The following is a 14275-nucleotide window of genomic DNA, read 5'->3' as shown; positions in this document are numbered from 1 at the left end:
AATCAGCTGTTCTGTTGCGTCCTGCGATGTTTCCTTGAATACTGCAGACTATATTCTGCAGGTCATGATGTCTGCTTTTCTTGCTTATCTAGAGTGTACAGCACTTAATGTATGTGTAAAGTTCACATCCCTAACCTAAAATTTGTACCGAAACCTATTTAAACACCTATTTAAAGAGCAATGTTATTTTCAAAGTAATCAAAGTACTTTTTTTCATGTTGGAGCTGATGTAATTTTTTTTCATGTTTCTCTTTTAATCTAAAAGTTTGAGAGAAACAGCTCTCCATGGTTTCTGTTTATGTTTCCCTTAGAAAAGCACACATTTTCAATATTTTAGCCCCTTTTTCACTTAGCTTTCTCTCCCTTTTGTTACTTCTGTACTTTCTTCTTCTTTTCTCTTCTTTCTCCTCTCATATATCATATATCTTCTCTCTTCCCCACTAGGTGGTGAGGTAGCAACCCCAAGGTTCACTCAGTACTTCCGTGGTAGCCTGTCAGGTCTGACGATCCGACCGGGTCGCATCGAAACCCAGAAGGTTATCTCCTGTTTGCAGGCTTGCAAAGAAGGCCTTGATATTAACTCCCTTGAAAGCCTCGCTAAGGACATAAAGGTGCGTGGAAAAAATGGAAACATTCAACTTATTTCTCCGCAGTAACAGCCAACTGCATTTGCATTGGTCTAAAAGGAAGAAGGAAAGCACCATAACTAATTTATGTGCCGCTTTTAAGTTAAAGCTCTTTCATTTCTTATCTCTGGAATATGATGGAGTTGAATTTAAGACGTCCACATCTACATGCTTTTTGATAAAACTGCTCTAAACCTCCACTCATCATATTATTGATTTACTTTTGAATTTGAATGAGAACAAGTCGTTTGTTGGTTTTTCCCAGTTTCATTTTAACCCGCCCAGTCTGTGCTGGTGGTGGAAGGAGAAGATGTGGACAGCATCAACATGGCCATGACCAAGGTCTCCTACATCAATTCTCGCCAGTTCCCCACACCAGGCCTCCGACGGCTGCATATCACCACTACAGTACAGTGAGTGCACATTTACTCTGACAGTGCGTTTTTATCTCAGCTATCTAAGAGACGAAACACACGCCATGGCTTTTAAACATCCAGCTTTTCGTGCACCTGTTCATATCTGAGCAGCTCAGCTTTGGAGCAGCTCTGCTGGAAGTACTGTGAGTTAACATCTTGCTCAGGGGAGCATTGACTTTGAGAGACTGGTACTCGCTGTGCACGCATGCACGCATGTTGTGGAAATCTCATGGGACCAGATTTATTCATGCAGGAGGAATATTCAGGATGTTTTGTGCACAAACATTTACTGGAGACATAAAACCACCTGTCACAACATGAAGCATTAAATCTTGTCCTGAGATCTCTTCATGTATAGTGATTTGGTCATTAGCTTAGCTTCCTGCAGTGGAAATCACACCTCTGTAGTTTTCAGTACACAGGCTATATAATTATTAGCTAGATAACATACTGAAGTATGTCACCCCACATTAGCCTAATGAGCTTTTCTCAGCTGTAATGGGGCAACAGAAAAATATTCACGCAAGCACTGAAGGAACAAGCAAACTCACCACTTAAAGGCATGAGCTGACCAGCATGTTCGAACCTAAAACCTTTCTACCCCAAAGTAACTGTGCTAACCACGGCACCAACACGCCGCCCCCTCCAACAGTTAAAATTAGATAGCCTTTCTTACATTCAGTGTATAATGGCGCGATTTAGGGACCTGTTTGATGTGCAGAGCAGCTGCACGTTTAATGTGTCGTGGGCTTCTGCGTTTTGTTTTGTTTTTTAATTTCTGCCTGTTTCTTTAGACGTTAAGATTTTAACTCTTTCTGACATTTTAATGTTTGTGAAAATCCCCAGAAATCGAATGTAAAATGTGAAACAAGGTGGTCAGCATAAGATGGGTAGTGGTCACAGGCAATGCAAACAGCTACAAACAGAAACAGTGGTGAGCAAAGCAGCTGCCAGAGCCGAGCTCTCAGTGAGATGGCGTAGGGTGGATCATTAGTGTAAAAACTATTAAACCAATAAGCAGGCCAGCTGTCCCTGGTGATTGCAAAGACCATATTGCTAGAGTCTATTTTCCTTGCTTTTGTTATCTTTTCCCTCTTCTCTCCTCCTCTCTCTGCTTGTGCTTCTATCTCTGCCTTTGATTTGATTTGACTTGATTAAATTGACTTTGTTCACTAGTAGCAGCAGCACTTCAGGATGATGATGCCAGTCACTCAACCTGCCTCTCTTTCAAGTACTTGTCCAGAAATCTCCTGCATGTTATTATTTCCCAGTACTGCAAACAGACAAACGTGTCCATGAATTTGGATTTATATTCGGTTATCTTTTGGTGAGCTGATATTTTCTAAATTTTCACCACTAGACCGAAACCTTACATTATATATTAAATCTAGTTGATGGAAAAGACAAGTAGTAGGCTGATTATTTATTTTCCCCTGCATAGACCAGGACAGATGATGTGTACCTGTACGATATATATATATAGTGTGCATGCACCGCCAACTGTTAACTGTTAACAAACTAAAAAAGATACAACTGAGGGTTTTTTTAAACAAATTCACAGAGAATTCACTTTCTCTTTCCCTTTGAGACGAAACGTTTGAAAAATCTTTTTTATCTTGTGTGATAATGACTATGATTATGTCTTTTTTTAAGATTTCAGTGGTAATTGTAAGTGGCACCCATGTTTGAATTACTACTTTGAGACTAACTCATTCCTGCGTTTCTGATTGGATCATTATTACATCCCAGTACTCATATGGGGCTCATGTCTGCCCCGATCTGCTTCAAAGCACTAAGCTGTAGCACGTTGGATGCAACATGCTTGATTGCATATATAGATATTGCTTACTGTCCCAGAGAGAGAGAGACTTGTGTCTAGCTTGAGTGGTGGTACATGTTCACGTGTCTTACGTCTTGTCTCCACAGCCATGCAGCACCTGTTCCTTTGTTGAGCAGCAAACGCAGGCGGGTCAGATCAGCTTAGACTCGTGCTGGTCGATAAAGTGAGGCGAGCTCCAGGAGCAACAATAGAGGCTGTCTGACTCTGACAACACTTCACTGCGCTCCTCGAGATAACGGCAGATAGATCCGCCTTTGCACTCAGCAGATATGTTGAATCTGCACTCCGTGAATAGGGAAAAAACAACAATATGTAGTCACATAACACATACAGTGTTCAGAAAATTCTTTAAGACGCTGTGTTGTTTTAAAGCCGCGGGTGTTTTCTCCATGTCACAAGCCCTGTCTGGCACCATAAGTAGCTTATCAACATTTTCTTGGGCCATATCCATTTTTAAAATATTGTCTATACAACAGGTACAAAAAGACCTGATATAGTTAAATTAAAAACGATGTTGGACAGGGGTGTAAAGTTCAGAGATTTCTGCCACCCTTTTGTCAGCATCCATGAGTTGGACTGTGTCCATCTTGGAGGCTGCTTCTTGAAGGGTTGCAACCCTGTCGCGCTGACAGTCTACACACAAACAGACTGAAATAGTACTCAGCGGTAGTACCCACTGTTGTGGGAACTACCACATTGCTGTGTAGTAGTTCCCACAGCAGTGTTGTTTCCAGGATCAGCTTTTGCTTTGAGGACGCGCACACACACACACACACACACCCGGGCAGATTTCAAAGTGAAGGCACTACAGGCCATGTGGTCAAGGCAGGTAACAAGCCAAGATTGATCTGAGACCTCAAACGCTAACATCCCCTTTTGTGGATTTCATTTCTTTATACATAAGTGGGATGTTTTTATGTGCAGATGAGAGTTCATGGTTGCTTGCTTTCAGAATCACACTGATTCAGCTTAAGTCCAGTTGAAACTGGGTTTTTCTATAGTGATATAAGCTACTTACAACACAATAAAACCAAGTACTGTACATAAAAATGTAATTCACATCATTTCATAGAATTTTTCTCCAGAATAGAAAAGATTTTCTCGTGATAAAGCAATGGAAATGATTTTTAACAGGAAAAACTGAAAGAAAATCTTTTGAATTAATATGCATTGTATATGTTTTCATAAAGCAGCTGGCCTGTTTGATGAGTGGGTAAAACAAACCCACTGGAGAATTTGGTATTCTTGCCAGTTTTCCTTTTTTGTTGCCAGCCTGTTCTGGCAATCCAACAAACCTCAGAAGTGGTAATCAATTATGATGCCTTACTAGAAATTGATTGCACAAACAAAGCACCTCAGCGGCCACTTAAAGCCCCTGAAAACGTATTTTCTAAACCGGTTTTCACTAAGAGGGATTGAATATGCATAAATTTCTAAGTTTGAACTGTTAGAGGTTTTTTCTTAATGCTGGTGTGAAATGGGCAGGCACTATTAGCACTGCAAGAAAAATCTTCTTACAGCCCCCAAAAATTATTATTATTGAAATTAAAATAATCTTAAAAAGCTCTAAATACATTTAGCACTTAAAAAGAGGTTTTATTGCATGCAATCCTCCACTAAAGTCTAGAGCCAACCCTTTATTTCTTTATATTTTGCTAGGAAGATGTGCATGACAATGAAAAGTGCAGTGATTGATTGAACATACATGGGAATAAAGCATATAATAGTTCTTAAGTTCTTCTTTGGTTGTTGGTTGCATTCTGTTTAGCTGATTCTTCCTGTTTCCTCCCTTATGAATGGCTTCTTCCACTGAGACCATTTCTAGCTTTTTTTGGTGTGTGTGCCACTTCTTCTTTTGTTTCCACTTGACACACTGCACCCCACGCCAAGATATGTCAAGCACTTGGCTAACAGCTCTTTGGAAATCACTTCATTGGTACAAAAATACTATTTTATGTCAGACTGTGTTGACATTTTTTGTAGAGTCGACTAAACAAATGGCAACAAGATATGTGTTTGTGACAGGCTGCTAGTAACAAAGTGCCCAAAGATGCAATTTAAATTGTTTCTTTACTAAGTTGTCTATTACAACACTGGGTCATCCCTTGAGTTTGGTACCTTTGTATATGGACTGAAAATGAGTGAAAAAGCAGGCAACGTCCAAAGAAAAACTTTGAAAGACCTTCGGAAAGCCTAAAAGTTTGAAGCAAAATATAAAGAAATGAGGGGTGCCTTGAAACTTCTTCACAGTGACGTCAGAAGTGAAATGTTGTAGGGGTAATCTTGAAGGAAGAGTACATGAAGAGTATTTTCAAGGATTATGAGATTGAAGCTGGAAATTGAAGGAGTGATATTGAACGCTATCAGTGTGTGTCCCCACAAGTTGGTGATACAGAAACGTATTTCAGATACATTTTTTCTTATCTAGCTCTAAAATTTTAGGCCTTTAAAACATATTTTCTCCACATCATGAACACAAAAACAATATTTTCAACCAAACCTAGCACTGTTTATGCTTTAAGATTTTTATTTTTGCTGTTTTACTATTTGTCTGCTGTGCTTATAGGTTTGAAGTGTGTGAGGTTCAGTTGGAATAAAGAAATGTCCCTGTCGCTCCCTGAACCTTTAATTCAGTGCAGCGGTATTTAAATTATACAAAAGCAAATACGCTGCAGTAAAATCAAGAGACGTAAGCAGTGAGGCAGCAACACAGGTGCTGTCCTACCCTGTAACCTTTTCTTATCCTCTTCTGTGTGTGTGTGTGTGTGTGTGTGTGTGTGTGTGTGTGTGTGTGTGTGTGTGTGTGTGTGTGTGTGTGTGTGTGTGTGTGTGTGTGTGTGTGTGTGTGTCAGGTGTTTCGGAGAGGACACGTGTCTCTCCATCCCAGACATCAAGGCAGTAGTTATGGTGCTGCCGCCCAGTGAACCGAGAATCACCATTGCTGGATCTAATCGACTCGTCAGGCCTGCCAGCGACCTCCGGGGCCCGCTGGGTGTGGCACCTTTCAAAGAGCTTCACATCACAAGCACAGTAATGAAGGGAGATGGCTTCGGTGGACGTGAGTGGGCTGTTATAGATGCTCTCAGCTTATATGTGCATCTTAATGATGCTTTTGTTAATTTACAATCATTTTTGCTGTTCTTTCTGTTGAGGTGTTTTATATTCGACCATATATGTGTTGGATAGTTGACATCTTATCATTTCAAACGCTTTCACACTTGTGCGATTTTGTGTGCATGCATGCAGCCCGCAGGCCAGGCGTGATGGAGGTAATGCACAATCTGGACTACTGTGATGTTCTGGTAATTGGAGAAGAACTGAATCCAGACAGAGAAAGTCTAGAGATTCATCACAGTGCTCTGCTGGGAAAACACCTTGATGCCACCAACTCCACCTCTGGAATATCAATTTATGGTAGGCTGGCAATGCTGTGTGACCTTCTGCAGCCTCATCTTAGGGAAAAATCTGGAAAATGGCGTGCCCTTTAATCAGCAGTCAGACGATCATACATTAAGAAAGATGTAAAGGTCCCTGAGACATGTCCCTGTCGTTTAATTACAGGCTTATTTATGTCGCCAATATGCAGTTCTGCTTCATGACATGTGTTAGAGATATTAGTAAGGCATAAATCTTTTTCTGTTACAAGGTGTGGACTCCATGGCTCACTATGAGCAGGCACTGAGGCAAGTGCGCTACAGGAACTGGCGACCAGCCAATCTGAGTGAGAGGAGGTTCAGACTCACCTGTTCGGAGCTGAATGGTCGCTACACCAGCAACGAGTTCAATTTGGAGGTGAGTTTGATATATAAACATTCTCATCTACCCAGTGTCTCTGTCTTATTTTTCTGGTTTGTTTGTTTTATCTTTCAATGTTTTCCTGTTTCCTCTTCTCTTTGTTCTGCATAGGTCAGTGTTCTTCACCACTCGGCACCTGTGGAGCACGCCAATCACATGGCTGTCCAATCCCAGTACATGAGACCCATCCATCACCCACTCATGATGCACTCGCTCAACTCTCACATGTCAGGTAAGACACAAATTGAGTCCAGTTCATTTATAAAGCGCTGGTTCTTAACAACTGTCGCCTGTGGGTGACTGTGGCTCAGGAGGTAGAGCAGGTCGTGTACTAATTGAAAGGCTGGTGGTTCGATTAAAGTAGTGAACACAGTTGCTCCTGATGTGTTCATTGGAGTGAGAATGTGTGCCAATAGAAAAATACTTGTGTGAATGAGACATTTTGAATGCTCACGTAGAGTTGAAATAAGAACGGGTCTATTTGCCTTTAAGCACTTATGTAGTAAGGTAAAGATTCTACATTTATTAATCGGCTGAAAACCAGAGGTGCCTTCGTTTCAGTCGCACCTAACCTCTGGAATAACCTCCCTCATACTATTCACATGTCTGACTCGATCCAGACCTTCAAGTCTCGATTGAAAACCCACCTTTTTAGCTTAGTCTTCCCGGCTTCCTAGCGCATGCCTTTTAAGTGTACTTTCTTGCCCTCCCCTTTCCTCTCTTTTGCTTATATTGTTTTATTGTTTTTATCGTTAAGTCTTGCTTGCTTATCTGCGTACTTGTATACTTGTATGCTTGGTTAATCAATGCCTCCCACCTGCTAGCTTATCTGCCTTTGTACTTTACTACTGTTTTATTGGATTATGTGAAGCACTTTGGCTACCTCTGGTTTTAAATGTGCTATACAAATAAAGTTGTATTGTATTGTAATATTAAACAGAAAATCTCACATTCTGGTGATCCGCTGATGAGTAGGGGATAATAATTCGATTTTATTCATACAGCACCAAATCACAACAACAGTCGCCTCAAGGCACTTTATATTGTACAGTAGCCCCTACAATAATACATACAGAGAAAAACCCAACAATCATATGACCCCCTATGAGCAAACACTTTGGCAACAGTGGGAAGGAAAAACTCCCTTTTAACAGGAAGAAACCTCCGGCACGACCAGCCTCAGGGAGGGGCGGGGTCATCTGCCGTGACTGGTTGGGGTGAGAGAAGGAAGACAGGATAAGAGGCATGCTGTGGAAGAGAGCCAGAGATTAATGACAAGTATGATTCAATGCAGAGAGGTCTATTAACACATAGTGAGTGAGAAAGGTGACTGAAGAAGAAGATATCCTGATGAGCAGTAGTTGGTGACTGTGGAAAGGAAGAACTCCCTTTAAAGAGATGTTTTCCAACCAGGGAAAAAGGTTCCCCGTGGGGTACTTCTGCGCGAGCTGGGGGGGGACATGGACACATTAGCTAAACTAATCTGAAAACAACTGATTGAAAGCTTTGATCAGGAAGTTAGCTTAATGTAAAAACTAACAGTTAGAATATAGCTAAAAGTATAAAAATCAAAAATGTTAGATAAATGTACGCAAGCTAGCTAACTGTGTTGTTTAACAAATAAGATACATAAGATAGATAACATAACAGTAAATAAACAGTTGAATAGCAAAATTGTAAATTCACTCACTACTGTGATCCCACCGCAATTTCTAATTTATGATTCTGATGAACATTTAGATTACTTTTACTCTGTTACTCCGCTGTAAAGCATTTTCATTCGTTTTTTGCAGGATCATTAGAGAACTTAAGGGAAACTATGAGCATCACAGCAAACCACTGTTATTATTATTATTGTATGTATGTCTGCCAATGCATAATGACTTTAATCACTGTTTTTTACAGGATCGGCACCTCCTGCAGCCACAGTCGTTATCGTGGTTTGTATCGCGGCACTGGTGGTGATTGTGGTTATTGGAGTCTACAGGATCCACGCCACACATCAGGAAGGGTCGAGAGAGGACGAAGATGAGGTCAAAGATGCTGAGGAAGAATGGGACAACTCTGCGCTCACCATCACTGTCAACCCCATGGAGGTAACTCTGAAAGATGTGGTTTAGCATTTAATGCCATTATCAGGGTATTTTTTTAGAAGAAGGACAGAGTGGAAGACTGAAGATTAACAGTATTTGTTAACAGTATGAACGTACCTGCAGTTGTGTCGTTTATACACTGATTTTTGTTTGTTGTTCTCTAGAACATAGGAGGACCTCAGGCTCTGGGTGATGAGGTAAGGCAAGAAGAACATGAGGAGGAGGAAGAAGAGGAGGAGGAAGAGCTGGTGGGAGGAGTGACAAGTGCTGAGTCGGAGAACAGCGATGAAGAGGAGGATGATGATGAAGGGAGAGAAGCTGCTAAAGAGAGAAAGCAGAAGGGTAAACTCGGATGGGACAGTTCCTCCATAACATACTGATCACGAACATGTAAACATTAACACATATGTGCACAAACACACACTCATGCACATTCTCATGGGACACACACACATAAAAACACACAGCACACACGTATCATGCAGACATTCCTTCATGCTCTGTAAAGGTATACACACACACACACACTCTGATGAAATAATTTACAATCTGTTGCTGGAAAATACTCTTCGAATCTTCCCATGTTGTCATTTTTAATGTAACATCTCCCCCTGCTGGACACAGTCAAACATGGCGTATGACTGAATGGAAATCGTTGTCTGTGTGTGCATCATTATTCACGTCACAACCAGTAAAGCAGAGAAAAATATGTCAAACAAGCACAGTCGAGTCATTTATTATGTGGGCACATTATAAATTCAGTCCCAAACTCTGAGCCACGAGCCAGATCTTAAATGATGTGACACTGATACGAAACACAAGCTTAAAATTGACTTTTATCCCAGTGTTTAGTATGTGTATCCTATCCTCTGTTACTTTTAAATCTTTTATCCATCAAACTGATTGTTTTTAACAATTTAACAGCAAGGTCTATCCATCTACGCATCAGCTAGTTCATGTATCTGTAACATCTTTACGTAGAATTCCCATGGCCTTGATAGTAGGTATGACATAGCTGTGCTCTCTCTCTCTGTGTTTCCTCTCTTCTCAACCACAACACGTTTGATGTCCTTAAAGTCTGTGGTTCTGTGGCCTGGACACTAAAGAGAAACATTCCACATTTGTCCTGATTTACTGCATGTACAGAACAAAGTAGAAATATCAATTTTTGAACTGAGTCTTTCATCTTTGAGTTCCTTGAATTATCTTGAAGCTAAAACGGTCACTTTTCCATTAGCTTAGAAGCTGATCATTTGCATCTGTGTGTGTGTGCCAGATCTATCCGTGCTGTGGCCCAAATGTTTACTGTTTAGGAGTAGCTAACTTTGGTTTTTACTCAGCACATGCAGTGATACAGAAATGTTGCAGTTTGCCACTAAGATCTCGTGTTTCCTTTGGTTTTATCCATAGTAAAGGGAGTCCTCTATGCAATTATGGACCTACCATAAAGGATCGGTGCACAGAAACAGGGGTACTCCAGATATAAGAGACAGATATAAAATTGATGCAGAACAGGCTATAATATCCTGACTTTAGTGCCTAGTATTGATCATTTTCCAGAAACAAGATACATTGCACCTCCCATCTATCAGTCAATAGCATCTCATCTTAGACCTGCCGGTTTCACAAACACCTAAATTGTCGCGAGTTTATCTAGTTAGACTTGACTCAGAGCCAGGCCGCTGTGATGTCTTATGTTGTGGACGGCGTCCTTGAGCAAATAAAATAGCTTTTGATGCCAACAATTTATACTGAGTTATATACTGTAGGATCTCACCTTCAGCAAAACCAACAAAGTAGGATTTTCTTTCCTATTTTGTTCAGTTGCAACAGGCGTGTCTGTGAAACTGGCTGCAGAAGTCCACATCTGCAGCTTGTAACACAGCCTTTCATGTCAAAGCAAAGGACACCCACAGATGTCAGCGTGCTGTTTTTATCCCTCATGTAAAGGAAAGTAAATTCATTGTGCAAAGTTGTCGGAGCGCCCGTTTGAAGTCATGTGTAGATATTGACAGAAACGGTGGTAAATTTAGGAGAAAATAAGCAGTGCTTATACAGTATATCCACATTCCTGCACAACTTCACCACAGCTACAAGAAGAAGTGGATACTTCACTTACAGTCATTCCTCTTTGTACTGGCATCATTACAGATTAACACTCACTCGGACAAATTCCAGTTTGTTTAAAAGCTAAAAGAAACCGTGACATTCCCATCTCTGCTCACAGGAAAGCACCGGTCACATGTTCATGTGTGGACAGTATCTATGACGACCTCTCTCACTGAGCTCTCTGATACTATGTGTCCTGCTCACCTGTCCCTCCTTCTGTTGGCCTGTGGTTGTGATGTCATCATTGTGAAATAACTGCCTTGTTTCCTTTGTCCCTCCCTCTTTGTCATAATATGCTTCTGAAGATTAAGGATTTAAAAAAAAAAAAAGGTTCTTTTACATATAATAACAAACCCTGTAAAAATGTTCAAGACACTTATTTTATATATCAGTTTCTTTTTCTTTTTGTAAACTCTGTGGTTGGGATTTCTCTCTCTTTAGTGGTCATCCCACTGCTTCCTGTATATTGACCAATAAAGACTTGTTTTAGACTCTACAAAGCTCTCCTTCCTGTCTCTACACTATACACCTGACCTGATGTGCACTGTGTGCGTGTGTTTGTGTCGAGCAGCTGATAAATTGAATAATTAATGAGCTGTCATTGTAGGTGTTGGCCAGCTGCATGAATGCATCATGCTGGAGCTGGCTGCCTGTGTGTTTCATTTGTTTTCATTATAGGCTTACACAGACAGAGGCAGGTGGGGTTCACATGAAATCACTGTGTTTATTCAAATTGCCTCTGAGCCAAAAGGAAGGAAGATGCACTGTATAATAGATTTTCAGTCTGCAAAATGGTGCATGCACGAGGTGAGCAGTTTGAACACACAGAAACAAGTTTTTAAAAGGTCCCAAAATAAATTGGAGGAAACTTTGAATTTTCAATCACTTACCTGCACCTTTGAATTGCACTTCTGTTTTCCTGAAATGATCCTTGTCTTCATCACTTAAAATAATCTCTGGACTGTTTTTCATATAATTGCCCAGAACATATTGCATGTGCATAGCAGGTGATTATTAGCAAGGATTATTTTTGCATATTCAGTAGTTTTTGGGCCCCACATGCCAAAAGAGCTGGGTCATACTGCGCCACAAGGTGCAGCGCTCAGCTGATGCTACAACATTTTGTCAGCCTCTTTCTGTTTCTGTCAGCGGGTGCAGGTGTGATTGCAAATACTAACCTTTATTTCATTCATCATCTGGTGTATCCTGTACCATCGGACTCTGTGGAAGCCGCTTGAACCCTGTCAGACTCTTATTAGTCAAACCATTTCCTGTTAAGTACTCTAGCTTCACCACAGGATCGATTTTTATCATGTAACTTTTGAGCTATTTGCCTGTTTTTGTTTAAATTTGGGCTTTCAGTTTTTTTGTCATATGCACAGTAAAGAAACATGCTGTCCGCAACAGATCCCCTACAGAAAAAACAAAGAACCATAGAAAGGATGAAATAGAATAAATTATCATTTTAAAACAATTATAAAACACAGCATATGAGAAATACAGTAGAAATATATGGAAGAAAAATACAAAAAAGAAAATCTGTGCTGCAATCAGCTGCATCTAACGGGGGTCATTTGTTAGTTAGGTTTTCTCTCATATTATTGTAGGGTCTTAATCTTACACTATAAAGCACCTTGAGGTGACTGTTGTTGCGATTTGCTGCTATATAAATGAAATTGAATATATGTTCTTATAACTTTTTGGAGATTTAATCGAATATGTACCAAAAGTAGCACAGGCCATGTTTAGACTCAGCTTGGCAAACTGCATCACATGGATTTTGAGGTCATATCTTATCAACAGCTTCATGTCACAAAAGTGGTGGCACCATTATTGGGAAAACGCTTTTTCCTTTGGTCACTAGAGGGCGCTACAACAACAAAAACAAAAGCACCTTGCCCTAAACAACTCGGCTCCACAGCTGCTTGTCTGTTCAATTTCTTAAAATGTTTTTTGTTTTTTGTTTTGTTTTGTTTTTTTTACTTTTTCATAAAAAATGGAGAAATATTAATCTAAACTCGTGTAATATTAATTTTTATTGAATTAGAAAAAGCTAAATGTTGTGGTAAAGATTCTCACTGACTGGGATAATGTGCATTCAGTGATGCAATATTGTGCAACTGGGACATATTGAAAACAGTTGTGAATCACTGTACGTGTCCAGAGCGAGGGAGACAGCTGCTGCTGCTCTGGGGTGCACAAAATGTTCAGAGACACAGCTCTGAACGTGATGCAATGATTGTGCCACAGAACAACAGCTGTTTGGAGAACAGAAGCAGGTTTGTGCTGTATATAAAAATATAGATGTAGCTGCTCAGTGTAAGGTAACACTGATCCGATAATCTTGGTTACCTTTTATAGTCGCTTTGTCTTATCCAGGAGTTGGGAATCAGCCATACAGCTCATGTAACATCTGCTTATATCTGACTTCAGCTGGCTAAATCCGCAAATAGCATTAAATGTCAGCGCAGCAGCAGGTCAGCTGATCACAGCCTGTACACAAAGAAAACAAATCGACTGAAGCGCCCAATGCAACATTTTTTACTTGTTTTTACTTTATTCTCACCCCTCTACCAAATCTCACATTATTACAAATACATACTAAATACATACAAACCGATCTTACAAGGTTCAGCTCGCAACTGTGAAGCATTACTGCCCCCTGCTGGTGGAAGGTCTGACTCACCTTTCAATGACTGCACGTTGAGAGATCAGTTCTGCGAAAACTCCACAAATAACAGAAAACAGTTACATGCATGGTTGTTGGCTGATAAAAAGGAACAAATACGAATATTAATTTATGCGCTATTAAACAGGTTGTAAGTTTAATCTTATCTTGCAATATTATTAAAAAATGAAACAAACAGCCACTCTTCAGCTTTCCTGCAGAAAGCCAAACTGTACATGTAACTGAAGTTCACACTTGGTTTTTGCTGTAACGATGTTTCTTGGCAGTAAATCTTATATTGTTGGAAAGCCAGTTTATTTCCCCTTAAATGATGCCACATTTGTAAGACAAATGCATTTGTGAGTTGAGCAACAGAGTTGAGTGTGTGGGCTGTGTCCATGAAAAACTTGCCAAATCTTCTGTGCCAATGCCAAACAGCTTATTCTGCTACTGACTCTTCTTTGGTGTCGTTTATTGGATTGGATGATTGAAGTCTGAAGAAACAAGGAACATATTGGCAATTTAAAAAAATGAATTCATTTAGCAAAGAGGGGCCTGAGTAGCATATGGACAAACCATACACCGCCACAGCAGCCTGGCACAGTCTCCTCATGCTGGTGACCAACTTGGTCACACACTGCTGTGGGATCACATCCCATTCTTCAAGAGTTTGGCACAAACAGCACACAAGTATTAAATAGGGTTGAGGTCAGTACTGCAGGCAGTCA

At 40.4% G+C, this 14275-nt stretch overlaps 1 protein-coding gene across 1 annotated transcript in view; it reads left to right on the top strand.

The window, feature by feature from the left end:
* The window catches only part of clstn2a (calsyntenin 2a), a 147370-nt gene extending 136150 nt beyond the window's left edge, over positions 1-11220 (top strand). The window contains 9 exon segments of the mRNA XM_039601681.1: positions 445-611; positions 892-904; positions 907-1039; positions 5735-5940; positions 6129-6296; positions 6529-6674; positions 6789-6909; positions 8583-8773; positions 8935-11220. Coding sequence (XP_039457615.1) covers positions 445-611; positions 892-904; positions 907-1039; positions 5735-5940; positions 6129-6296; positions 6529-6674; positions 6789-6909; positions 8583-8773; positions 8935-9150 — 1361 coding nt within the window. The 3' untranslated portion in view covers positions 9151-11220.
* The last annotated feature ends 3055 nt before the right edge of the window (positions 11221-14275 follow it).

The sequence above is a fragment of the Oreochromis aureus genome, linkage group 18, assembly GCF_013358895.1.
Source record: "Oreochromis aureus strain Israel breed Guangdong linkage group 18, ZZ_aureus, whole genome shotgun sequence".
Lineage (NCBI taxonomy): Eukaryota > Metazoa > Chordata > Actinopteri > Cichliformes > Cichlidae > Oreochromis > Oreochromis aureus.
This window is presented reverse-complemented; position numbering and strand designations above follow the sequence as displayed.